Genomic DNA, 25,996 nt, shown 5'->3' on the forward strand with positions numbered 1-25,996 from the left:
ACCCTGCCCAAGCCCCACCCGAAGCTCGCTCTGTGCTACTGCTTCTTGTGGTCATCTCTCTCTCTTTTTTTTTTTTGATCGGCCCCAACAGTGAGGAAGAGGAGGCAAAAGAAAAGCAAAAGTAAGAACATCAAGTGGAACCAGAAATCTAAGGAATGCCAAACTGCACTCCAGGGAAGTCGCACGTCTTTGTCGCAGGTGGGCAATCACTGTGACCAGCACAGAGTCACCGATTACTAGGGTGCTTTTTTCCTACAGCAGGACAGACTCGCTACCCAGTGCAACCAACAGCCTGCCCTTCTCCAAACCCCACACTCCAAACCACACCCCAGGATTTGCTGATACCAGCAGAGCAGCCTTTCAGAGCAACGAAGATCACAAAACCGTTGACTCTCAGAGGTATCCCGAGGCTCCTGCCTCTAAATTACATTTAAGCTGTCATTCGTATCTGAGATTCATTCAGGAGACATTTATTGAGTGCCTGCTGTTCTAGGTGGAGGGATATAGCAAGGATGAAAGTGAGGAAAATCTTTATGGATCCTAACATTCCAGACCCGTCATGCGATACTGACATAAGGCACTTGGTGCCATCTACCTCGTGCTGCCATGAGTTGCGTGTTTTCTTATCTCCCCGACAGAATCTGATTTCATGAGGACAGGGAGGTTGCCTCATTCATGTGCACAGAACAGCGTAGCGAGTGTCAGCACAGAGCCAGATTCTGCTATGGGAAACCCTGCTGGAGCTCTGCGAGTTACTACATCTGTGACCTTGGGCAAATCGTTTAACCTCTCTGGGTTTCGGCTTCCTTAACTGTGAGGTATTTTAATAAATAAATTGCATATCGCTATCCCGAGCCACCTTTCACATGCTGCATTTCTGGGACTTTCAGGGTTGCTGATACAGTGGTCTGGCCGCCACTAGGGGACACGGTGTGCCAGACCGCAGCTCGTCTTTGTGCGGCTGCTTTGAACGTGCAATAACTTCATTATTTCATGCATGACCCCCACTTATCATTCCATGGCGGTAACTGAAAAGCGAAGACATGAACGTGGGGCACAGTGGTAAGTGTGAACCCCACACACTCAGCACAAGTCAGACTGGGCGGAGCGTGCAAGCTACGCCCAAAGCACTGAGCTTTTGGAACTTAAGCAGACACTTAAGGAAGTTAATTGTGAAGTCAAGAAAGAAGACAAAATTATGAAATCTGGGAAATATATCGAAGATGGTGTCTCAAAGGCAAGAGGTGATTCAGCGCCTTCGCTTTTAATTATTTTTTGGAATAAAACCCTTCCTGGATAGATGTAGGCAGCTGTATAGCTTTTGCACAGACAGAAGTAGGGGTCTCCTTATAAAGCACCCAGAAATTCGTTATTGACAGAATTCAATTGGATCTCAATTTTTCAGATATGAGGTGTAGCCTTGCACAAAGTCTCATTGAAAGCACCCTTCCACTTTCTATGAAATAGTTGTGGAACTTAAAAAAATCATTTTAAGGATCAAAATAAGGAAAAAAAATCTGCTATCGAGTGAACGTTTGTGTCCCTCAAAAGTTCATATGCTGGAACCTAATCCCCATTGGGATGGTATTCGGAGGTGGGGCCTTTGGAAAGTAATTAAGTCACAAGGGCAGGTGGAGCCCTCACGAATGGGATTAGTGCCCTTATAAAAGAGACAGCAGAGCACTCCCTCATCCCTCCTGTCATGTGAGGGTATGTAGAAAAAGGGCCACCTATGACCAGGAAGGGAAGCAGGCTCTCGTCAGACACTCTGAAGATTGCCATAAGACAATATCCAATTTTACAGAAAAGCGTATCTGTTTGTTCCTTTACATTTCCAGTGAATTCTTAAGTAAAGGGACTTGTGAGAAAATTAAGGGTGTGAAACAAAGCCCTTTAATCGAGTTGATTTTCCACTCTGCTCCACTCACCTCTTGGTGTGTAATTCGGACTCCATTATAAAAAGACATAACAGTACTAGGTCCCACGGCTACCTTTGAAAACAGTCCTTCTCCAGCACTGGAAATGAGAGATTCAGCGACATAAACCCTAAATGGCAAAAAGAGTCAAATAACGATTCTTTAAATTTGGTATGTCACTATTCACATCAACCACCAAAATATCATTACGGCTACTGAATCCAAAACATCAGTTCATAATAATCCAATGAGGAAGGAAGAAAGGAAGAAAAGTTAAATATTTTGGCACTGGAAACTGAAGAACTGGTACTTATGTCTCTTTTAAGAGTGGTATTTAAAATTTGCTCTCTAAAAACGGGGTTATTACAATACATTCATAAAGCAGCTCAGTGCTTGATATAAAGTTTAAAGATTTTTTTATGTTTTTAGTTAAAATCAATTTCACTGTCTTCTTGGACAAATAAAACATCTTCCAAAGCTACTTAAAACTATAACTAAGTTTGTCCGTGCCAAAATAGGAGGGTAAGATTGTTTTAATTAGGCCCCAAGATGAATCTTTTGCATGAAAGAGTGACAAGTGATTCATAAAACCCATCCAGTAAGCACTTCCCAACAAAGGAGTTTTTAACAGGTCAGCTAATGGAGGCTGAGGGGCCAAATCTGACTGCAGCCCATCTTTGTAAATAAAGTTTTATTGGAACACACCCACACAGACTATTTGTTTAGTATTGTCTATGACAGCTTCAATATTATGAAGGAGGAGTCGAGTAGTTGCAATAGAGACCCACAAAGTCTAAAATTTTTACTATATAGCTCTGTACAGAAAAAGTTTGCAACCACTTATTTTATAAGCAAACAGCACTCATGATTATTGAACTGGATTTAAAAAGAGTACCTGCTGTACCAAGAACTATTTCAGTTCTTCGGGCACTGTGATGTCACCCCTCTGCTGGAAGTGGTCATCTGTAATTTTTATTACATAGATCTTATGCTTGTTTTATGGAGTGGAAGACTGAATTATTGCTTCCAACTCTTTATTCCCCCCACGTGATAGAATCATACATTCTGCCACTTTGCCATGTGACCTTGTGGTGTTTCCTCAGAGCTGGCAGAGGATACATCCCTGCCTGAATGACTTGGGGCTCGGCTGTATGATCTGCTTTGCTGTTAGAATGTGAGCAGAGTGACTGAGTGCCAGGTCTCAGGCGTTAAGGGGCATGGCGAGTTTCTGCCAGGCACCTCCTGAGTTTCCATTCATCTCGAGAAGAAGATGGCCCAATGGGCCGTTGCTCCTTTAGCCTGAGTTTTGGAATGAAGACCTGTGAAACAGACTCGAACCCAACTTGAAACCTGGAGTCCGGCCTACTCCAGCTGAGCCGGGATGAGCCCAGTCAGAAGCGGCTGAACCTCAGCCAACGGACAGAACTATGACCGTAAAATAAAAGGTTTGCCTTCGTAAACCACTGGTAGTTTTGAGGATTTGGTTATGCAGCATCATCACAGCCATAGTAACAAAAAAGACTGATACATACAGTGATGCTACACACAGTGTTTCGGGACTAACAAGAGACTAAACCATTCCCTTTCGAAAGGGGCCAAAGCCTTGTGTCAAGAAAGAGACTATTTACTCATTGTGACATTGGGGGGCCAACCTTGTCAGTTAAACCAGGGAAGGGGCCTATTTTTCAGATAAGAACTGAACAGTAAGCGAACAAAAGCCATGCTTTGTAAGCCAGGCTTACAAAGAGTGAGGCCAAGAGAAAACCACCTGCAGATGGTCTCTTACTCATCAATAGGCCGGTTGCTAGGAAATAAGAACCCCAGGCAGGGTACCGGAGGAGCCACACCGAGAATCAGGAGCTGAGTTTAGATAAGATAGGAAATGGAACAGGACCTGACACTCTGGGAGTGGGCTTATGGAATCAGACACTTGTAATTTATAAGCTGGAATGTTTTTACGCTTTTTATATTTTCTTCGCTTCACTCCTGTTCTCCCTTCGTGAATAAATTGTCTTGTGTTCCAAACCCCCTCCGCTGGGCTGAGTAGACAAGAAGGCATTCTGGTCCCTGCCCAGGCTAGAGCTTTACAGAGTGTGACATACTCCCTTAGAGGCCAACATGTATCTGCAGTACAAACTGTGGCACCAGAGCCCCAAGAAAGGGGACACCAGGCAGGGCATAGATGGCTGCCTGGCCCGACTGCTTCCCTCTGCAGAGGTTTCATTGTAGAACTGACACACAGGCTGTTCTGTGCCTTCTCGGTAGAGAAACTCTCTTACAGGGGCAGGTTCTATATGAGAATAAAAACATCCTTCCTGAAAATATAAGGATATATTTTTTTCTGGTCAGGAACTCAGCCTGAGCAGAGAGCCACAGAGGACCATGAGTTCCCACCGCCAGGGTTATTTACCCTCACACAAACAGTGCTATTAAAACCACAAGGAGAAAATTACCTCTCTGATTCGTATGGATCTGGAAGAAGAGCGTGGGTAGAAATGCAGGATGAAGTCGACTTGTCAAAGTGGTACACTGAACCTGAAAAGCAAACGAAACTCTCAGTCCACGTACAGAGTTAGGAAAAAGCATTTAAAACATATCTCTCCATCCATGGGACCGGGAAGAGTTAAATAATGAAACATATTATTCAAGTTATACCAAGTTAGAATAAAATTCTTCAAAATAAGAGGACAGTTTTTAGATTTGCCCTTGAGAGTTTTAGGTTCAGGTCTTAACAAACAGCTGTCAGAAGTATCCCTTAAAATTCTAATTTTTCTTTTGAATTTTCTTTATTCAAATGGTTTAAAAGGTGCTTGTGTAATTAAAATTTTTAATCAAGAAAATGCTTTGTCATGAAATTTTGAGATCTCTCCGGTCAGATCAGATTGGATAGCGGTTTTAAAATTTTTCCTGTGGTTTTCGTCACATGAGACCCAGTCTGTAGAATCCAACCACCCAGCTCAGCGATTGTTCTCTTCCTCCCAAAACAAACATTCAGCCTCACCAGGATGAAGAACAGAACTGCTTTTGATCAAGCATTTACAAAGTCATCCTATTTCTATTAAAGTGATTCAAAAGCCAATTAGTAATTCATTCCAGAAATAGAGTCCTAGAATCAACAACCGTCCTAGGATAACATTGGTTCCCTGCAAAGGGCTGGCCTAGGAGGGTCCTCCGAGGGCACAGTGGAAAGACAGCGGCTCCGAAGGCTAAGAGGAAATGCACTTCAGAATGGGAGGGCTCGCTCCTGCAAAGTCGATTACTGTAGGCACGAGGGCCTCACGAATAATGCCATTAAGCAGTTCCTCAGCGGTTCCCAGCGGGTACCAGGTTCTCTCTCTCTCTCTCTTTATATATATCCATATATATATGTATGTAGATGTATACATACATATATATACATATATATATTTGTCAGTCAGTGTCTAACCAGGAAACAGATCGTCTGAGTAATTCGGAAAGAGAGAATTAAATTCAGGGAATTGGTGACACAGAAGATGGAAGAGCTGAGAAGGCAGATGGGGCAGCGAGGAGTCCAGATACTGGCAAGAGCAGGAAGACACACCCCAAAGCCAGAGGGACAGAGGCGGAGCCGGGGTTCCTGGAGCTCTTCAGCCAGGGTAGCCTGGGGAAGCTGGAACCATGGGGACCCTCCTGGTGGGACGTGGAATCAGGACGCAGGCCACTGCTGGAGATGCTGCTGGACGCGAGAGGGCTTCTCCCTTCCCTCTCGTGTCCCTGGCCAGTGCCTCTCTGTGGCCAAACCCAGACAGAAGCCAGAGGCGCAGGAGTCTGCAAGGGGCAGACTGCCCCGCAGCAGCAGGAGGGCAGGGAAAGGCTGTGGCGTGCATGCGAGAGCACTGGGAACGGACCAGCACACGCCCCATTAAAGGAGGTTCGCTCAAAGGAGGGAAAAAAGCCACACTTTTTTTTTTTAATGGGATTGGCTTTTATTCATTCATTCATTCATTCATTCATTCATTTATTTATTTTTCAATGAGAGTTGACATTCAATATTATTTTATATTAGTTTCAGGTGTACCATATAGTGGTTAGACATTTACATAACTTACAAAACGATCCCACCTGGCACTATACATCGTTATTACAATGTTATCGACTGTATTCCCTATGCTGTATTTCACATCCCTGTGACTGTTCTGTAACTACCCGTTTGTACTTCTTAATCCCTCCACCTTTTCTGCACAGCCCCACGATGCCCCTCCCATCTGGCAACCGTCAGTTTGTTCTCTGTTTCTATGAGTCTGTTTCTGTTCTGTCTTTATTTTGTTCCTTAGATTTCACATATGAGACCACGCGTACTTTTCTTTCTCTGTCTGACTTATTTCACTTAGCATAATGCTCTCTCTAGGTCCATCCATGCTGTCACAAATGGTGAGATTTCATTTCTTTTCGTGGCCGAGTAATATTCCATTGTGTATATGCACCACATCTTCTATATCCAATCGTATATCGATGGTCACATAGGTTGCTTCCATATCTTGGCTATTGTAAATAATGCTGCAATGAACACGAGGTACATATATCTTTTCAAATTAGCGTTTTGGATTTTTTTTTTTTTTGGATAGATATCAAGAAGTGGGATTGCTGGGTCATAAGGTAGCTGTATTTAAAATTTTTTGAGGAGCCTCCAGACTGTTTTCCATAGTGGCTGCACCACTTTGCAGTCCCACCAACAGTGATGAGGGTTCCACATTCTCACCAACACCCTTTGTTTGCTGATTTATTGATGGCAGCCATTTCTACAGGTATGAGATGGTATTTCATTGTAGCTTTAATCTGCATTTCTCTGATGATTAGTGACCTTGACGGTATGAGATGATATTTCATTGTGCATTTCTCTGATGATTAGTGACCTTGAGCATCTTTTCATAAGTCTATTGCCCATCTCTATGTCATCTTTGGAAAAATGTTGATTCAGGTCCTCCGCCCATTTTTTAATTGGATTGTTTGGGTTTTTTTTTGTATGAATTCTTTATATATTTTAGATATTAACCCCTTATCAGATGTATCACTGGCAAACATCTTCTCCCATTCAGTAGGCTGTCTTTCTGTTTTGTTGATGGTTTCCTTTACTGTGCCCCCAATTTTTATTTGATATAGTCCCGTTTGTTTATTTTTTCTTTTGCTTGCCTTAACTGAGGAGATAAAGCAAAAACCCACACTTTTAACCAAACTTTTCTGTGGAATACCTGTTGAATTGTGCAGAAATTCTCCCATGAATGCCCATCTCCTTTCCATAGATTAACACTTTCATCTCGAACGCACTAAGTATCGAGCACAGGTAAAGCACTGTGCTGGGGGCTGTGCAGACACGACGAGGAGTAACATCTCTTCCCGCTTTCAAGGAGTCGACACCACCTTTTCCAAAGCTTGCCGTCCCTTCCGCTACTCCTGACGCTCCAGGCAAATAGAAGGCATTTCCTCTATGGGTGACACTAGGACCTTGAACTAGAATTCATTCGTTCACTTGACAACACTAATTCTAAGAGGTGAGCCAAGCCTTAAAGCTGGAATAGGACTTAGCCAGGGACAGGAATTCCATGTAGAGAGGCGAGGAGATGGAGAGAGAAGAAATTCCAGCCAGGGCCATGATACAGAAAATCATCACGGAGAACGTAGAGATTTAGAAGCGGTCTGTGGTTACAGAAGCATAAGGAGAAAGGGTAGGCTGGGGGGAGAGGTCAGGGAGGTGACAGCTGAAGTGTTTCAAGTCAGATATTTGCATTCTGTTTACCTCCTCCCCAAACCGTTGGGCCAGACGGCCACATGACCCCATAGAACCCGATCTATGGGCTTAGTCAGCGGTTTAGTAAATGTAACGAAAGGAGGGAGTGGGGGAGAGAAACGGAGGTGGCGGCACACTCAAGATGTTTCGAGTCCCCAAAGCGGCCATGGTTCCTGACCCTTCTGAGACCCAAATTGTTCAGCCTTCCTAAAAACAGCTGAGCCTGCCAGAATCTTGCCAATAACTGCCCTCCCGACACCTCCTCCCCGCCTTTTCGCCTTAAGTTAGCTTGAAGAGGGTGTTCGCTATTTGCAACCAGGAGTTCTAAGAAAAACCATCATTCCCCTGAGAATGATCACTCTTACTTCCCAAAATCTGTTTCTTACTAATACCAAGAAGAATGTAATAACAACAAGAACTTTCGTTATGGTCTTTCGTGGGGGGTGCCAAGGCCTGTATTTTAGAATGAAGGAATAGGTTCTAAAAGAATAAATAAAAATAACTTGCCCAAGAATATAATGCAGTAAATGCTGGAGCTAAGACTCAGCCTAGATGATGTATTTTTTCCCATCGTCATTACTTATTCTTTTTAAAAATTTTAATTAAATTCATTGTGGTGACATTGGTTAATAATCTTACATAAGTTTCGGGTGTGCGACTTTATAATACATCATCTGTATACTCCATCATTTGCTCACCACCCAAAGTCTAGTCTCCTTTTGTCACCATACATTCGATCCCCTCTACCGTCTTCACAAATGAGGCGACTTCAGTTCAAGGGTCTTGCCACTAACAATGCTGCCACTTCTGAAGTTTTAAAATTCGCATCACCAGTTGGGATCCTCCCCTGGCCTCCCAGTCTCTTCATTTCTACACATTAAAACACTGTCTCTGTTCAGGACATATGTGGAGAGCATAGATATTAGAGTCTGAAGTTCAAAGATTACTATTTCGCTTTCGATTTTGGAACGATTTAAAGTTTACAGAAAAGTGGCAAAGATAGTACAGAGAATTCCCAATACTCGTAGCTGGAGCTCCTAATGTTAACTTCTCATCTTACATGGTTTGTCAAAATGAAGAAACCAGGATAACTACATTGCTAAACTCTAGGCTTTATTCAGATTTCACCAGTGTTTCCACTAATGTCTCTTTTCTGTTCCAAGAGCCAACCCAGAACTCCACATTGCATTTAGATGGCCTCAGATTCTAACTTAAAAACACAACCAAACAAAAAATGAGACATTTAAAACAACCCAAGTTGGACCTAAATGTAAAGTGCTAGATTTTCTACTTTTGGACGACCTCGTTTGGAGAATCCCCTTCAGATCACAAATAGCTAAAGATGATTTAGACCCATTAACACCTACATTTATTATCTTTCCTTCTTTCTTCTCTGTGTAACTCGAGTTGGATTGGAAATACATGCATCAATTGTTTTCAGGGAACCAGACCAATTCAAACAGCTTTCTGATGCTGTACCACTCAAAATACTAACACACACACACAAAAAAAATCTTAATTTTTTTCCTTGTATATTTTCCAGGTTTTTGACAATAAATAATTTTATAATCAGAAAAAAATGTTTTGTGTACCACACTGTACTTCTAAAAGGAAATAGGATTCTTTTCCTAACATGGATTCTGGTGGGCTCACTCAGACATCAGATGTATACTCCAAGCAGATGCTGGGCTCTGAAGAGGGTGGGGACGCCAGCATGCACTTACTTTTTCCACTCAAAGCTCAGGCTGACTCAGCTTTATAAATTTGTACCAACTTGGAGACCTACCTAATTTGATTCTTTAATATCATTAAACCGCAGTTCAATTTTTTCTGAAATTATCATGTTTGAAATCGACTGCATTACTGATGTCATTTCTTCGCTCCTTCCCAGTATTTGAAGTGTACAGCTATTCCTTTGTCATGTGATTTTCAGCATCTGCTGTGAAAGTGCATGGTATATATTTCACTGTCCCATTGATGTTTGGCTTGGTCATATGACTTGCTTTGACCAATGAAAAGTGGGTGAAAGTGACATTGTGTTAGTTACAACTTGAGGCTGTAAGAGGATTCATAGGTGTCTGCTCGTGCTCTGGCCTCCTGGGACCCACCTAAGATCTTGACTCAGGTTGCCACTGTCCCTTTAGACTGGGCCCCAGAATTCATAATTACAGAGCAGGCTGAAACCTGATTAGAAGCCTCAAGTTCAACCTGAGCCAGCCAAGCCCAGTCCAGATGAGCTGGTAAACAGAACTGCATTTGCTGTTGAAAACCACTGAGGTATTGAGGTGTCTTTTATGCAGCCAAGTTGATTAACACACCACTAAAGTGAACTAGACAAAGAAATGAACTTCTCTCAAACAAGCCCTAACAACCTGTTCTGGAATTAGAGCAGCCCATCCGAAGCAGATTCAACTTACTTCCAGGCATCAGTTCAAAGTGAGGTCTTCCTTCCTCAGTGGACATAAGGGAAGCCAGTTTTCCTTCGATCATTTCTCCATCGATGAATTTTCCATAAAGAGCGGTCCTCTCGTCTGGGTAGACGTAGGCTATCTTCTCTCCAGTCATCTCCCCATCCTCATTTACTTCCCCTACAAGCCTGCCTCCATCCTGGTGGGAGAAACCAAGAACCAGAAAATATTATATATAGTATTTATCTCTACGATATGAGCTTCAAGAAATTTCTCTCGTGCACTCCCATTAACAGCACTAATATGGATTGTAACAGTTTAGGAACTCAGAGGTTTTCACACGAGTGAGAAAAACATGACATATATCTCCCCATCCAGCCTCGTGCAAATAAACGGCTGGTAGGTACAAGCATGGGGCGCAGAAGCCTGATTTAGAGCCAGAGACTCAGCTGCACTTTATAATCCTGGATAAGTTACTGATACTCTACCTTGGTTTGTCACCTACGAAATATGTCATATTTGTAATATTAGTTACAAACATTTACAGGAAATGTAATTGTGTTACTTTCAGCCAATATCGAATGTGACGAGGATCTGTGGCAAGACAGTCTTACCCACTAGTCATACAGTTTTACTTCTTAATGCCGAATTTTGGGTTTCTGGTCTGTTAGGAAAATCTTTAATTCAAACGTACTTAAGAATTAATTTAGCGTACATGAGTAAAGAGAGTTGCCTGCATTTTCTCTAAGAGATAAACAAAGTTTCTGGAAACAGCCTATCTGAGAATCCTATGCCATCACTTTTTTTAGCGTTAGAAGAAAAAGTGAACAAAGATCAACGCATTTCTACTCCCTTCCCCATCGCTTCTTTCTCCCCACTTTTCTTTATTTACTGCTCCCGCCTGTCTCCTTCCAGGAGAGGAGCCAGCTGTGCTTCCTGTTTAAATCTGTCATTTATTTTGTCCCTAAGGGTCAGTAAATGCTTTAGGGCAGAGGCTGTCATAGAATTCTGGATCCTGGTAAGTGCCAGAGACACAGAAGGGGATCCATAAATGCTTTTTGAAGTGAACTGGAGTACCAAAAAAAAAAAAAAAATCTCATAAATCGTCAAAAAATAATATAATCTAGACTGCAAGAAATATTTCTCCCCCTGCCCCCACCCAAGATGTCCTTATGGTACAAGTGAAATTCTAAGACCTTCGTGGATTTGATATAACGATAGTGACACCAGAACATCTTCTAATGGCTTGGTTATGTCCCCAACTCAAAGGTTGTGGGGGCAGCTCCTCGAAGTCAGTGATGCAGGATGACTTCTTCGCGATCCCAAATGCTGCTTACTGAGAGCCGGCAGGAATAAATAACATCGGGTACCTGATTTCTACGAAGTTCCTGGAAGTCTAACTGCTCTTTGAAGAAAAAAAAGTTTATAAACTAAAAAACGAATCACAGGACTTCATAGAAAGAAAAATACTTGGGAGCCTTTCTCATGGCTAGAAAGTGCATTAGGGATCTATTATTGCTTTCTCCTCCCCGAGTTAATTCTTAATAACCCAGCGTAGACGGGGATGAAACTTTCTGCAAGATCTTCCTTCAGGCTTTCAGTGACGATTGAGCTAAAGGGTTTTAGAGTGTTTGTGCTTCTTCCTGCCGAAACTAATATAAGCCATGGACATTGCTATTTATTGTCTTTCTAGCGTCTTACATTTTTTTCCCCTTAAGTACTTTAAACTTCTGGTTTTGGGGGGCAAATGAATTTATTTGTCTAGAATGATAAAGCAGAGAGTCTTCTTTTATTTCCAAGAGGGGTTATGAATTTTTTAATTAAAAACTTTATATCACTGCTCTAAAGGAAAAATTTGAAAGAAAGTGTCTTTAGAGTGAGCTTACAAATCCTGCAGAGGGAATCATAAGTTCTTCTCTCTTCGTTCCTGCTTTGACCCCCCTGTCACAAAAACGTCCTCATCTGAGGTGTCCATGGAGGGTTGGGGAAGAAGCTGCCGCTTTCCCTCCTCTGCCCAGTGGCTCCTTCTCTTGCGAGGAGGTCTTGTTCATTTGGTTAGTGAGAAGGCGGGGTCTGACACACACTGACACCCATCTTGCCACTGGGTTGCGGTTAACAGGACAAAGGCTGCTGCTCCCGTGTGTCCTGCACGTTTGCTGAATTTTTGCTCACCGTCTCTGGGGGCCTGGGAACTGGCAGTGGCCTCAGGCGCACCTGTCCCCCTGCACACCTGTCCCCCTCTCCACTCCTGTCCTCCCTCGGGCAGGCTCTACGTCCCCAGGGGAAACCTGCAGCTTTCTAGCTGCTCTGTCTGCAGCTGGCCCGTGTGTCCAGAGGAGAAGGGAGAAGTTCACACCACATCTCCGATCCGACACCGCCATACTAAAACCGACACCGTGATCCCTGACACCTACTCCCATGTCGTAGTCGATTCTGAATCCAGAAAGCAGAGGGATGGGATGAGCCCCTCCCCTGCCAAGGGACACCAGAGATAAAGTAAGTATCATCCAACAAGCTCATCTGAAAGCTTGTAACTCTCCAGTGCTTCCTTCCCAGGGCAGACAAGTCTTCTTCGGATAATGACGAAGGCCAAAGGCTAAAATGTAGCTGCGCAGTTAGGTTTCAAAATGCAACCACACCGAGTAAGGTGGACCCATTCACTTAGTGCACCTTTGATCTCCTCTAGGGACTTAATTGATCACAGTCACAAATACAATGACAGGTAGTGGGAGAATCTGCTAATCCATGTTTTACCTCTTTCCTATGTACACCCTCCTGACACACAGTCCCCCTTCGCTGACTTCAGGAATCACTGTTATATCCACAGCAAGACGCTCACCCTGCGTACCCATGACGCAAGGAAAGCTTCGCTCTTCCTAAACCAGTGTCTCCACCACCACGTCTGGGCAGTAACTGAAAGGACTTCTGACCTACTGCAGATCCTGCCGACGGCATGTGTGTTTCCTTCAGTCATTATTTTAAAAATGTTTTACAGGGTTCTTTTCTTATGCCCTATCCCTAGAGTAGAACTTATTTTTTAAGAACAACAATATGTAAGTAAATCTGGCTGGGCCTGCTTTTCTTGTTATACGTGTAACAGATACTTTGTTTTTATTACTACTTCTTCATCGCAAGAAGATAGGGTTCAGAGAAAGACAAAATGTATTTTGACTGAAGCTCTGGACAAAATAAAATGTTAGATAAAATATTTTCTAAGGTCTATTTTCTAAAACATTTTCTGGAAACTCACTAACAACAGATGGGATATTTGAAACGCAAACAAAAATTTAGAGCATCGGTTCCCAACCAAGGCTTTTGCCACATCTTTTTGCTCTAGTAAATTTCATGTTATCAAACACTCAAAGGCAAGCTCATTTTAATCACCTCGATTTAAGCAATGTAAAGCATAAAGCAACTTATTCAGTAGGATTATTAAGTAACTACCGTGTAGTAAGTCCAGAAAGATGGAGAAGGGCTGGAATAGTTCTTATATATGAGAAACAGAATAAAATTAAATGCGACAATGAAATATTCCACCATCTGTTTCTATAGGATAGCAAAGTAATATTTTTAAAAGTAATATATTTTTTGTCTTTATTAGTGGTACAATACAACCAATTGGCCTCAACTTGTTTCAAGGATGATTAATCATTCCTTTCTAAACCAACCGAAAAGGAATTCATAGTAGATCGCAGGACCACAAGCTCAGTCAGTAGCGAACCACAGTGAGGGGAATGAGCTCATGAACTGTTGGCTTCAATTCAGCTACTGTGACTCTCAAGTTTCACAGCTTCACGTTTTCTGATGTAGAGAATGCATTTGACTCTTTATGGTGACGAGTCAAAGCACTGTCACAAAACATTCTACTTTCCAGCACAATGAGCAGTTGCAAGGCTTACTGGGTAATATATCCAGCACACTCCATGCCGAATGTTATCTTTATACTGTCCCTTGAAGATCAGCCTCCCGTCCGTGTCGTACTCCTGGGCGGGACCGTTCAGCTCTCCGTCCACATAGGTGCCCTGGAGCACTCCCCCGTCCTCGTACGTGTAGACGCCCTGGCCCTGCAGCGCGTCGTCCGCGTAGTACCCCTCCAGGGTGCTGTGAGAAAGGGGAGAACACAAGGGCGCTGTCAGACCACGACTGGACCCTCCGGAGGTAAGGATCACCTCTCTTCAGGGCATCCTCCTGCATTCCCCGAGATTACTAGGAAAAAAAAAAAATACTGAAATGTGGGTGGGATTAGGAAGAGAGGGAGATTTCATTCCCAGCGTCCTGGTTCCTATTTTCCTCGGCAGGAAGAAATGGATAAGAAAGAAGCCGCAGGTGGAAACTTGAGAACAAGGCTCATCTGAGTTTGTTTCCAAGACGAGGAGCGACCGCTCCCGATGACAGAGATTCTGGAGTCACGCTTTCCACAGATAAGCCACGCAAGCATGGCTGCCCTCCGGGATCCGCTGGTCGACTCAGGGGTCTTTCAGTGGGTTTGTACATAGTGATCTCTAAAAATACAAATGTGGTTTACAATGTGTAAATGCCTACATATTTGATTTAAATCATAATGCTTTCTTTGTCAGTGACAGGCATAATTGGATACCAGTCAAAAAAATCCCCTTCCATCTCTTTGGAAGATATCCAGTGATTTATTTGAGTGCGTGCATGCGTGCGTGTGTGTGTGTACGTGATCATGGAAAATAGAGACGAGTAAGGAAGAATGCAGGCTAAACTTTGCTAATATCATTAGCAGCCTGACAACGTTTGAGACCCACAGCCCGAGCACAGAAGAACATTCGGAGGGGTGCTCGTGGAACGCTTGGAGGGGTGCTCGTGGTGAATTTACAAGCATCTCTCTCTCCCCTCACCAAACACTTTCAGAATTTCGATAACATGTTTTCAGAGTTAGCCTCACAAAGGCCACGATGAAACTAACTTTACTGAAAACTCTCTTTATGGACCGAAATTTGGAATGAGGGGGAGACCAGTCCAAGTTATTTTTTAAATTTAAAATGTAAGATGTTTAGCAATGAAGACACATTGACGATTTTAACATGTGCAGGTAGCATTCATTCAATAACTGAATTAGCAAACATTTATAGGATGCCTTCTAAGGAGCAAGCATCGTGGGAGGTCCTAGAACGCCAAAAGCAACACCATCAAACAAGAGAGACTGGCAAATGCTTTGTACCAGGGACAGGTGGACTCGAGAGGCCGTGGGGACTGAGGTGGTGGCACCTGACTCTGTCTGGTAAAGTCTTGTGTTGCTTTAACAACTGATAGAATGATCTGTAATTATTAAATGAAAAGGACAGTCTAAATAACGATAGCCTCTGATTACATTGTAATTACACTATTTGTAGTCTCCCGAGGAGACAAATAGTTCCCTTTCTCTTTTGTTTGTACTATCAGTGACAAATAGGCTTATTTTAAAGTGCACTTGAGCAGAACGCTTGCCAAAATAATCAAAATTCTAAATCAGTGAGGTTGGAATTAATGAGATTTGACAGTCATTAGACTCCCACAATTAAAAAAAAAAAGCAGCCTTGGTGAAGGATAACTAATCAACTGACATAATAATGCAATAAGTAGTCCAAAACACTATTTACCTTCAGTTTTAGGATTGCCAGAGAAAAATGCAGGGTGCCCAGTGAAGTCTGAATTTCAGATAAAAAACAAATAAATTTTTAGTATAAATATGTCCCATATATTGAATGGGAAATAGTTAAACCAAAATATTTTTCATTGTTTATCTGTAATACCATCTTCAGTATGGCCTCGGATATTTATTTGCTAATAAATAAACCTGGTGACAGCACTGACTGGATTCTCAGCAGCATTCAAAACTGAATTGCATGTTGGGTAGAATGATCCCCGGATGGATTGGTCTGCCAATGTTTCCCAAGGATATGATCAAATCTACAAGGCGTGGCTCTTGAGAATTAAGCAATAATACAAACTTGCATATATTCCTCCCCCCAGCCATGTCCAGGACCTTGTCCCATCCCCCCTTTGCCATGGAGCCTGTCCTCATTAGCATCATAATACTAAGAACCAACTGCTCTTTCCTTTTAGCCCAACAGATATAAGATACCCACATTCAGATTCTGAAGGCGCTGCAGAGTGAAACGTAACCGAATTATTTTCAGCACTTGCCTGGGTGCTGAAAGTCTTGGCAAATTTTTATGGTGGCTTGGATGGGATCTGATGACAAAAGGGGCATGTTATCACAGAGGGTTGGTTCTCCAGAGCCATAAAAAAAAAAAAAAAAAATGTGGCTTTGAAATACTCTTTCATGGGGAAAAAAAAATAAAAGCTTCTCAGTCTGGTGTGAAAGGTGCTACCTTTCTTTCCAACTTTTCCTCCTCCAGCGGAGGTCAGCGAGCCAGGGCCTGCTGCCTGTTTTGTAAATAGAGTTTTCCTGGAACACAGCCACACGCATTCCTTCCTGTACCCTCTATGGCTGCTTTCACATGACAACAGCAGAGTTGAAGAGTTGCAACAGAGACTGCATGGGGCCCAAAAGCCTAAAATATGTACTGCCTCACCCTCTGCAGAAAAACTTTGCTGCTTCCTGCTCTAGAATCCTCTGCTCACGTTAGCTTATTCACGGGCCCCGAACACACCGCCACATATCTTAGCTTCCATCGACATTTTCCTGGCTCCTCTCCTTAAAACATACGTAACCAAACTTTTAAAATCCCTGAGAACACATTCAGAAAACATTTATGGGTCACACTCTCTTTTACCTAGACTGACACATCTGTATTCTGTTCAAGCATTACCGTATTTTTAAAATTCTCTTTAATATCTGAACACACAAAAGTGGTCTTAGGACACATTGGCAGCTTCGGCTTCTCCTTCACAGTTTTGGAATCTAGAAGGTTTTGAACTTTCTACCGCATAGGACATAAACTCCGTTCCCTTCCCCTAAGGAGTTCCCTTCCTGTCTGAGGCAGTAAAACAATGTAAGAACTAAGAAGGAAATTTAAAATGAATCATAATTCTACTTCAAATTCTCATCTCTAACCAAATTAAATCATGACTTCTAGTCATGAATTGAAACATTCTTTTAGGAATCATTTTATATGACAATATATATTATCTCTTAAAATATTGAAAACTAAGTAAAGAAGAAGAACATCAACAACGAACCCAAACCATCTGCTATCCAACCAGAAGCTTCGACGTCTTCCAAGGTGTGATCAGCAGCCAAAAGGCACACTGCCATGCTTCTGTGTGATAGGCGCTGTCTGTCTATAAGGTGTTTTGCCCTTTAATAGACAACCTATGAGTCTGTAGGCTCTGATTCTTAGAAAGGCTCAAGATGACAGTTAAAATATTTGAGAAGCACTTAGTGAAATTGGGTTTTGCTCTCTGAAAACAAACCCTAAGAAAACTCTGCTAGTCATCATTATCAACGAATAACAGTAACAATAATAATGAAAGATAATAACGATAATTCGTCCTGGACCTTGGGGGCATTATGCTAAGTAAAATAATTCGGACAGAAAAAGACAAATGTTGTATGTCCTCAGTTACATGTGGAATCTAAAAAAGCCTAACTCACAGAAATAGAAGAAAGGAGGTTGCCAGGGGATGGGGAGCGGGGGAAATGGAGAGATATTGGTCAAAGGGCACAAACTCCCAGCTGGAAGGTGAGTAAGTCGTGGGGAGCCAATGCGCCACATGGTGGCTACAGGTAACAATACTCTATCATATACCTGAAACTTGTTAAGGGAGTAGATCTTAAATGTTATCACCACACACACACAAAGGGTAATGATGTGAGGTAATAATTTCTCAATAGGTACGTGTTTCAAATCATCACACTGTATGCCTTAAACTCGCATAGGTTGTATCTCAATTATATCTCAACAACGGAAAAAATGCAGATACAGAGTAATAGAAAAAAAACCCAGGCTTTCCTGTGAGCGCCTACTAGGTGGCCTCCACTCTACAAGGTCTTTGCAGATTTTCCCATCCAATCTTCCCAACGCTCAGAGAAGTAGGCATAATTATCTCCACTTTACAAACGAGGAAGAAGCCGACTCGCCAGAACAGGGCCCCTGGGAGTTGTTCCCTCAGGAAAAACTTCCATCCGACTGCCAAACTCCTACCAAGGTGTTCAAGCTCCTACAAGAAAGTAACTGAATTCACCCCAGGACTCCTTTGAACTTCTCACAATTATAGCTGATGAGTGACCTCAGGCAAAGTTAAAGTATGGAAGAAAGACCATCAGAATCAGAGGCATTTCCTTGCTTCTGGTGAGAGGAGGGTAGTAGATGGAGAAGAGGGTGGCTCTGCCCTTGAACTGACCTTGGCTTGGATCTCAGCTCCAACCTTTACTAACTAGGGCAATTTGGGGAAGTTACCTAACCTCTGTGCCTTCGTCTCTTCGTATGTAGCGCGGGATTATAAAACCGACTTCACAGATTGTTACGGAGACAACCTCTCCGGTGTCGAACGAATGAGGAGGATTAAAGTTATCCATTTCTTTTCCACTTCCTTTCTTCTTGTATGTCACGAAAATATTTGCCTTAGTCAGAACTGTTCATTAGAATACAGAGGAATATATTTATTGAGCCTGGTTCCAACAAAAGCTGGATGACTGTCAGGGACAGAGAAGGGACTTTATTTTGCCTCACGTGGGAGGTTGGAATACGTGACTTCAGAAGTCCGTTCAAACTCTAAGTTCTTTGTAATTGCGACCAAACACTTTCTGAAAAGCGAACACGAGAATCCTGCACGGACCTGTCACCTGGAACACACCAGCCTTCAGTGGCTCATCAGATGGGCAGCTTCGCTGGGGTGATTTGGCCAATGATAAACTATGAGGAGCCCGCTCAGCCAGACACATTCACATAGCAAATCGACACGAGAAAATGCCAGAGGCACAGGAGAGTGAAGTCATGGAGCAGTAAATAATACTTTGGAATCTCACTGGCTCACGAGGAGAGAGACAACTAGACAAACAAGTAAAACTGAAAGAATTAACTCATCTCTATCTCAGAATCAACCTAAAAACCACACGGTCCCCTAATAGGACACAGCCTAAAGGCAATCTGCATTGAAATACCCCTTCTCTGGAACCATTCTAAGATTTTGAGAAGTCCTGCTAAATTGTATTTCTATCCATAAATTTTGGTTGAAATGAGATGAGAACAGTTAAGGGAAAAATATATTATCATAAACATGTAGGATCAAGGATGTGTCTATCAAAGTATTTTGCATACTAAACATTTTCATGACACTCCACAGTCCTCCAGCGAATCCACCCTAGAGCCCAGTCAGCAAAGCCCATGCTCCCTTTCTCCTCGCTGCATAAATGCCCCTAACTCAGGACCAGAGCAGATGTTAACTCCCAATAACCTAATCTTAGGACAATTTTCTTCTTTCCTTTAAAAAGAGGGAAACATGGAAAATAATAGCTGCTTGAAAAGACAATTTTCAAATTAAGGGTCAGTTTTCGCATTCATTCTTCCCTCATTTATGTGATAACTTAGCCGGAAAAGGCCGAGTGGTCTGACTTCAGGTGTCTGACTAACTCGGCTCTTCTGTTTTATGTTCTGTCATATAATAAAGGAAAAACTAACTGTTGATTAAGATCTCAAAACCAGCAAACTGTCTTCCGAAATTGAGACAGGAGTACAAAAGTAAACGATTAAATTTACCTTTTAAAATTTAGCTATTTAAACTTAGTTTAGAGATTTAGGAATGCATAGCTTGTTTGTTATTTTGCCCTGAATATATTTAATTAAGATGTTCAAATGCTTTGCCAACAGTGGTGAGAGGGTCGGTATTTTGAAGCGAACGCGTAGCTCAGTTTTGGCACCTGGTTCAGAAGCTCGGTTTAGTCCATCAACACTCTGTGTATCAGGTCTGTGTAGCAGTCAGGTAACCTCTGAGACGTGGGGGTGAAGTTCAAAACAAAAGAGAGCACGTTCATTTTTTGCATTTCTGTATCTCATGAAGATTTTTTATTCTACCAAGCCCCTGGCCACATATGCGATTTAAAAATAAAATAAAAGATTCCGCTTCTATCTAGAAACTGGGTTAAAAAAAATTAATAGGGCTATTTTCCTGGTGAGCTGAAGACTGAAAATCCTTATTCGAGTTTATCATAATCTTTGTTAAGGGAAAAATGGATTCTAGAATTTTCTTGCTATAAATTCATACTTGTTTGAAACCTTCCCGTAAATCACATACCAGTTAATGGCATAGATCATGGTGACGGTTTCACAGACATATATTTAACTCCAGATTTACCAAGTTGTATACATTCAATGTGTACAGCTTTTTGGATGTGAACCATACCTCAAGAAAGCGGTTTAAAAAAAATCACCCGTGTGGGTTCAGGTTTTATATAAGATTAGAACGTATCCCATCTGTATCTTCTGTCTCTAGACTTTGTGATTTTGCAAACACAGGGTCCCACAATTGCAAACAAAGCCTTTGAGAGGAATGTAAGCCAGCACGACAGGTTTGAACAACTTTTTACAACTCTCAGAAACTTTTTGTTTCCTCACTTTTTATTTCAAAATCTTGATTTCAGCCTTTTGGGGGGATTTTTTTTTTTTTTTTTTTTTAAACCAAAGCCTCTCGACTGGCAGGAAAGGTGTAGGGTCCTCACTTTATTTCACCTAACACATCGGACCCGAAAAATTGGGAATGGCGATAGGTAGAAAAAATAATAGACAAATGTAAATTAGGGCGCTGCTTCATGTAGAGAAAAATGGCTTCTCCCGGACCGAATCCTGCATCCCCCTTAGAAAGACCGAATCAAAAGCACGACCTTTTTTCCAGTCATCAGATTCTCGCTAATTTTTGCAGAGACTCCTTTTAAGAGATGCCTCATAACTTGATCAGTACTGGGCTTCAGAAGGAAGGTGACGGGAACCTGCGCCCACCCCACTTCATCTCGTGTCACAGAAGCAACGATACCGACTCTCTTCCCTGGAGGCATCAGTCCTCAGCTACCCGAAGAAAGCTAACAAAGGCGACCTCGCGGGGCCTCACTGACGCCACCGCGCTTGGACGCCACTATTTGACATAAGTCTCTGCAGGGTTTTGAGTGGTTGCTATGAAAACGAGTGAACTGGTACCTCAAAAAGAAAAAACAATCAACAAATTTCTTTCCCACAGGTAGTTATTGGCTTCATGTTTCGGCCTGGCCTAGTGCTTCCGCTTTTTCATGTCTTGACACACATGCAAATTACTGCAACCGTGTGACACACTGGGGTGACTGGATGAAGCTGTTTGGAGCCAGAAGTGATTAGCTTGACAGAGGAAGGGAGGTTTTCGGACGTGTCAGGCCCTCACGCGTACCTGCCTCATTCTTGGCACGTGGTTCAGAAGCTCCGTCCAGCCCATCAACACTGTGTTTCAGGGTGTGAAGCAAGCAAGGAACCAGCAGTGAATTCACCCAAACCTGCTGGACTGTTTTCCTGGAGTCAGTCAACGACTTGCTCTGATCGTCAAACTGCTAGACTTAAAGCATGGCGCGCGCGCGTGCGCGTGTGTGTGTGTGTGTGTGTCTGTGTGTGTTCTGGGTGAATCCTACTCTCAGCTCCCACACTCATTCATCACGAATTTTTTTAAAATGTCAAATGAAGGGAAAGTGCTGTGAAGCACAGGAGAGGAGACAGACAAGGCTCTACCCTTGCGGAACCCTCTGTTCTGTAAGGGAAATGACACATTTACATAAACGATATTTGTTGGATGAATAAAAGAATAATTGCAGCACGAGGTAAAAATGGCCACTTTCCAGAAGAGAGCAATACATTCGTGGCTATGGGAACAGGAAAAGATTCCCCCTGGACAGGTAAAGGGACCGTGCGAGAAGGAAGCGCTGGTATCAGATCTCGAAGGAGTCCTCTGTGGAATTCAGGTATCCAGCAGGCATTCAAAGCAGGGCAAAAAAAAGGGGGTTGGAATATCCGATCATTCAAAATGTACAGTTTATAAGCAAAGCTCTGCTATAAAAAAAAGTAGGGTGTGGGGTTGGGGGCAATGGGAAAGAGAAAGTTAGAATGAATAATTAAAAGGAAATTTTACAAAAGCTCTATGATGGGTTGATTCCTTTCCTCACCCCTCCTGATATTGATGATTTGACAGCCTGAGAAACTGTTCATATTTTTTAAAACGACCTACTCCTTCTATAGAAAAGGGATTCTGGGTCATGAGCCAGTCCCTCATTGCCACCCTTCAACTGCCAGCTTAGACATTTCTTTTCCCAAAGGAATTCCAAAGTTTAGGACGTTTCAGACTATTACCAAGGCAAGGAGCTTGAGCTAAACCCATATCTGTATTACCCAACCAAGTGGTCTGGAAGAGCTGGCCCTTCCGTGACTCTGATTCCTCTAAATGCTTGACAATGCCTCATGGCCACGCTTCATTTCTGAAGGTGACAGGGTTTCAAAGTCATCGGAAAGCTGAGCCCACGCAGAGAGAAAAGTCTTACATCATTCCAGGGATCGCGGTTAAGGAGGTGAAGGAGCTTCTGCCCCACAGCAGCCTCATACAGGAGGGGAAAGCAAAGTAACAAGAACACTGCTGGGGAAAATATTTTAACCAGAGGTAGAACACAGAAGCCACTAGGGCCGACATCAGCCGTAAGGCATCGCACAAGAAGTTCAGCTGTCTCAAGACAAGCACTGACAACACCGTGAGGCCGCGGCCGTTCACCTCCTGTGTCTACCCGGACCGTGACGATGTGGCTTCGCAGAACTTGGCTAAACGTTCTCCTGACCGATCTCATGAGGAGAGGGAACGCGCTGGGAAACTGATGAAGCCGCAGAACCGGCAAGGTGGCTGATCTTCCCTCCAGGAGCAAGAAACCAGCCCGTGAGGACTGACTGGGCGGATGGCGATGGAGGGTGCGGTACACTTGGAAAAAAGCGTGAGTTGGTCACAACCGGAACTGCACAAACCAGCCTCTGACACAGACGACCCGACGGTGTGATTTCATGGAGACCCATTATCTGAATGAGCAGGTGAGATCCATCAAAGAAGTGGGTGACCACCCAACCAAATTGTGCCAGATGGGGGCCATGAACCTGGCCCGGCAGAGCATCTCTTTGACAAGCACGCCCTCGGAGGCAGTGACAACCGAGCTAAGCCTTAGGCTGGCTTCCTCGTAACCATGGGGATGACTTTTCTGGTCCCCATAGGTAAGAATGCGTGCATGTCGGAGTTACTTTTACGTTTTCTATAAGTTGTACCAAAACATCCACTAAAATTCTTTCATTTATATCATTCCTTCAAATAAAGGAATTTGGTACCTCCCCCTCCCCAACAAAACAAAACAAAACAAAACAAAAACAAAACAAAACTGTGAGTGCTACCTGCCGTCAAAGAAGAAGAACTTCCCCCGTCCGTTCTTTTCTCCGTGAACAAAGTTCCCCTCAAACCTGTCCGTGGACGAGTAGGTGACTGAGCAGAACCCGTGTGGCAATCCGTCGTCATCCAGGTGCCCTGGAGAAAGGGAACCACAAGGCAAACCTTAACATCTTCAACGCTCACCCCCTGAGCAGCCACAGGGGTCCCCTTCCCTGCCCAGCAACAGCTTTCCAGCTCCCCGCATGGGCAGTGTGTCGCCCCAACTGTTCTGTACACTTTATGAATGGACGGACGGGTCCACAACAGAGAGACTCAGACACATTTCAGAATCTGAACCAAAAATAAGCTTGCGTTTTACTGGGGACTGAGAGTTCTTATCAGTAATAACATCTGCAGTGCCTGTTTGAATTTACCAAGTACTTCCCCACGTGGTACTTCTTACATTTGGAATTAAGGCCCCCAAACTCATGCTTAACAGAAATGTAGTTGAGATAGCACCATTTTATAGTCTATTGTTCAGATATACTGTCTTTGCAAAAAGTCATCCAATTCTAGAATAAATATACAAATAATTTTACATATCATTATATAGTGCGGCGTGGAAGACAGCTAGCCAGGTGACTTCTGAAATCTCCACTGCTATTTGTTAGATTCAAACAAGGGGCATAGCCACATCTCTAAAACTGCCCTAATATTTAAACACCTCATTGTGCTAACACATGAACTCGGAGTCCTTCTAACCTTGAATTTAAGCTTAACTCTGAACTTACTGCTTTATTTTACAAAATCTTCCAGCTTTGAACATTCAGTAATAACCTTGTCATATACCCTTGACCACTGTCATGTACCCTCGACCACGAGGGTTTGTGCTTCAAGTGTAGCTAGAAGCGTCCACATGGCCATTTAAACAATGCTTCTGAAGCATCAAGCAGCAGTTATTACACTGTGATTTTTAAGTTGCTGTTTCTGCCTGGGTCCCTAGACTAGTGTATTACAACATTTATGTTTACAGTCAGTGTTTAGGTTTTTTATCATTATTTACATAGTTCACAAAACTCAGCAGTCACCTCAGTGGTGTCTCCCCAGACATTCTTGCGAGCTGATTTTGCAGAGCTGGGTGAGACTGAAGGCAGTAGTTAATCTGCTGGCTTTTTCCTGGGTTAAGGACCTGGGTCATGGATGAAAACACCATGGGCAATGCAATGACATTAAACACTTAAATGTGGCTTCCAGATGGCTCGCAGACATAAAAGAAAACACAAATTGTATCACCACCATGAACTCTTTAGTCTCCTAAAATGATTTCTTCTGAAGGGATAAAAGAATATCATTCCTTGGGAGAGATGGTAAGTAAATACTCTTCGAGAGGACAGAGAAGCTCTTTATTTTTTATTGTATTATTACATAAGCATAAAATAACAACAGATACACTGTTTTATTGCTACACCTGACTGTGTAGAATGAGTTACCTAGAATATATTACAATAAAACATGGCTACTTAAATAAATCACAACTGGCATAGTTCTTTTCCTCTTAACGTAATTTTTTTCTACCGAGGGCCAGAAAATTAATGGTCAAGAGGGAAACAGGCCATGATTGCTTTCTTCTCTCTTGAAAATAAACTGTATGTGACATAATTCAATGACATTTGAGTCATATGAAATAATTTGGACAATTATTTTCTAAGTATCTACTGATGACATTTCTCTCATTGAAAGAAATTAAATTTACTTTTTTCTTTTCATAAAAAAATCACTCGGTATAAAGCTAAAAGCTTTCTTTTATGAAATGTTGTCGGGAACAAATTAAATGTATCCATTAACATGCCTATGAATTTAGCATTTCATTTTTGATTTAGGTATAAATATCAGAATAATCATTTTAGCCTCATATTGAAGTATTTACTAATTCATTGAAAATGCTTTCCCCGTAGAAAACAGTTCACATATTTCAGACTTTAAAAAGTTAATGTTTGATGAAATGTGTTATTCTGCTTTAGATCAAAGGAAATATGATGATAACCATGAACACGAAGCGGGGAAAACCCCGGTGTAAATTCACATCCACCTTCCCCTGGTCACTGCGGTCCTGTCCTATTTCTGAATAAGACACTGCAGGTGCACCCTCAGCAATGACATTCAGATGTTCGAGAAAATCGAAAGTTCCATATAACACACTAAAAGCACTCGAGGGACAGTGCTGACTCCAAGTGAGAGGAAAGCAAAAATATCACTCTTGCTCCGTGAAGGATACTTGTTTCAACGCCTTTTTCATTAGGCCAGTGCGGGGAGGGAGCCCATCCCCTTCTCAGTCTCCCGGAAGAGGGAGGAACAGAGAAGAGCTGCCGACTGATGCCGATGGCCGTGTCTCCGGCGACGTCAGAAGGAGGTGCGTGGATGCGTGGCTCTTCCCTGCCATCGTAAAGGTGTTCGGTTCTTTGTTGTGAGCAAGTCCGAGTCTACCTCTCTCAGACCAACGCGGGACCCCTTGTTGGCCTGTTTGCTGTGTTCTCCAAAAAGGAGGACAATGTGATCGATTAACAGGACCGGTGAACAGTTCAAGGCTGCCACTCTGACTGTTTAACAGCCAA

General features: G+C 42.7%; 1 protein-coding gene across 1 annotated transcript in view; it reads right to left on the minus strand.

The window, feature by feature from the left end:
- Nucleotides 1-25,996, minus strand: part of SETD7 (SET domain containing lysine methyltransferase 7) — a 46,993-nt gene that overhangs the window by 5,785 nt on the left and 15,212 nt on the right. The window contains 5 exon segments of the mRNA XM_015600677.2: nt 1,929-2,046; nt 4,370-4,451; nt 10,080-10,269; nt 13,970-14,171; nt 23,411-23,540. Of these exon segments, the coding sequence (XP_015456163.1) occupies nt 1,929-2,046; nt 4,370-4,451; nt 10,080-10,269; nt 13,970-14,171; nt 23,411-23,540 (722 nt within the window).

This window comes from Pteropus alecto, unplaced genomic scaffold (genome assembly GCF_000325575.1).
Source record: "Pteropus alecto unplaced genomic scaffold, ASM32557v1 scaffold50, whole genome shotgun sequence".
NCBI classification, from domain to species: domain Eukaryota; kingdom Metazoa; phylum Chordata; class Mammalia; order Chiroptera; family Pteropodidae; genus Pteropus; species Pteropus alecto.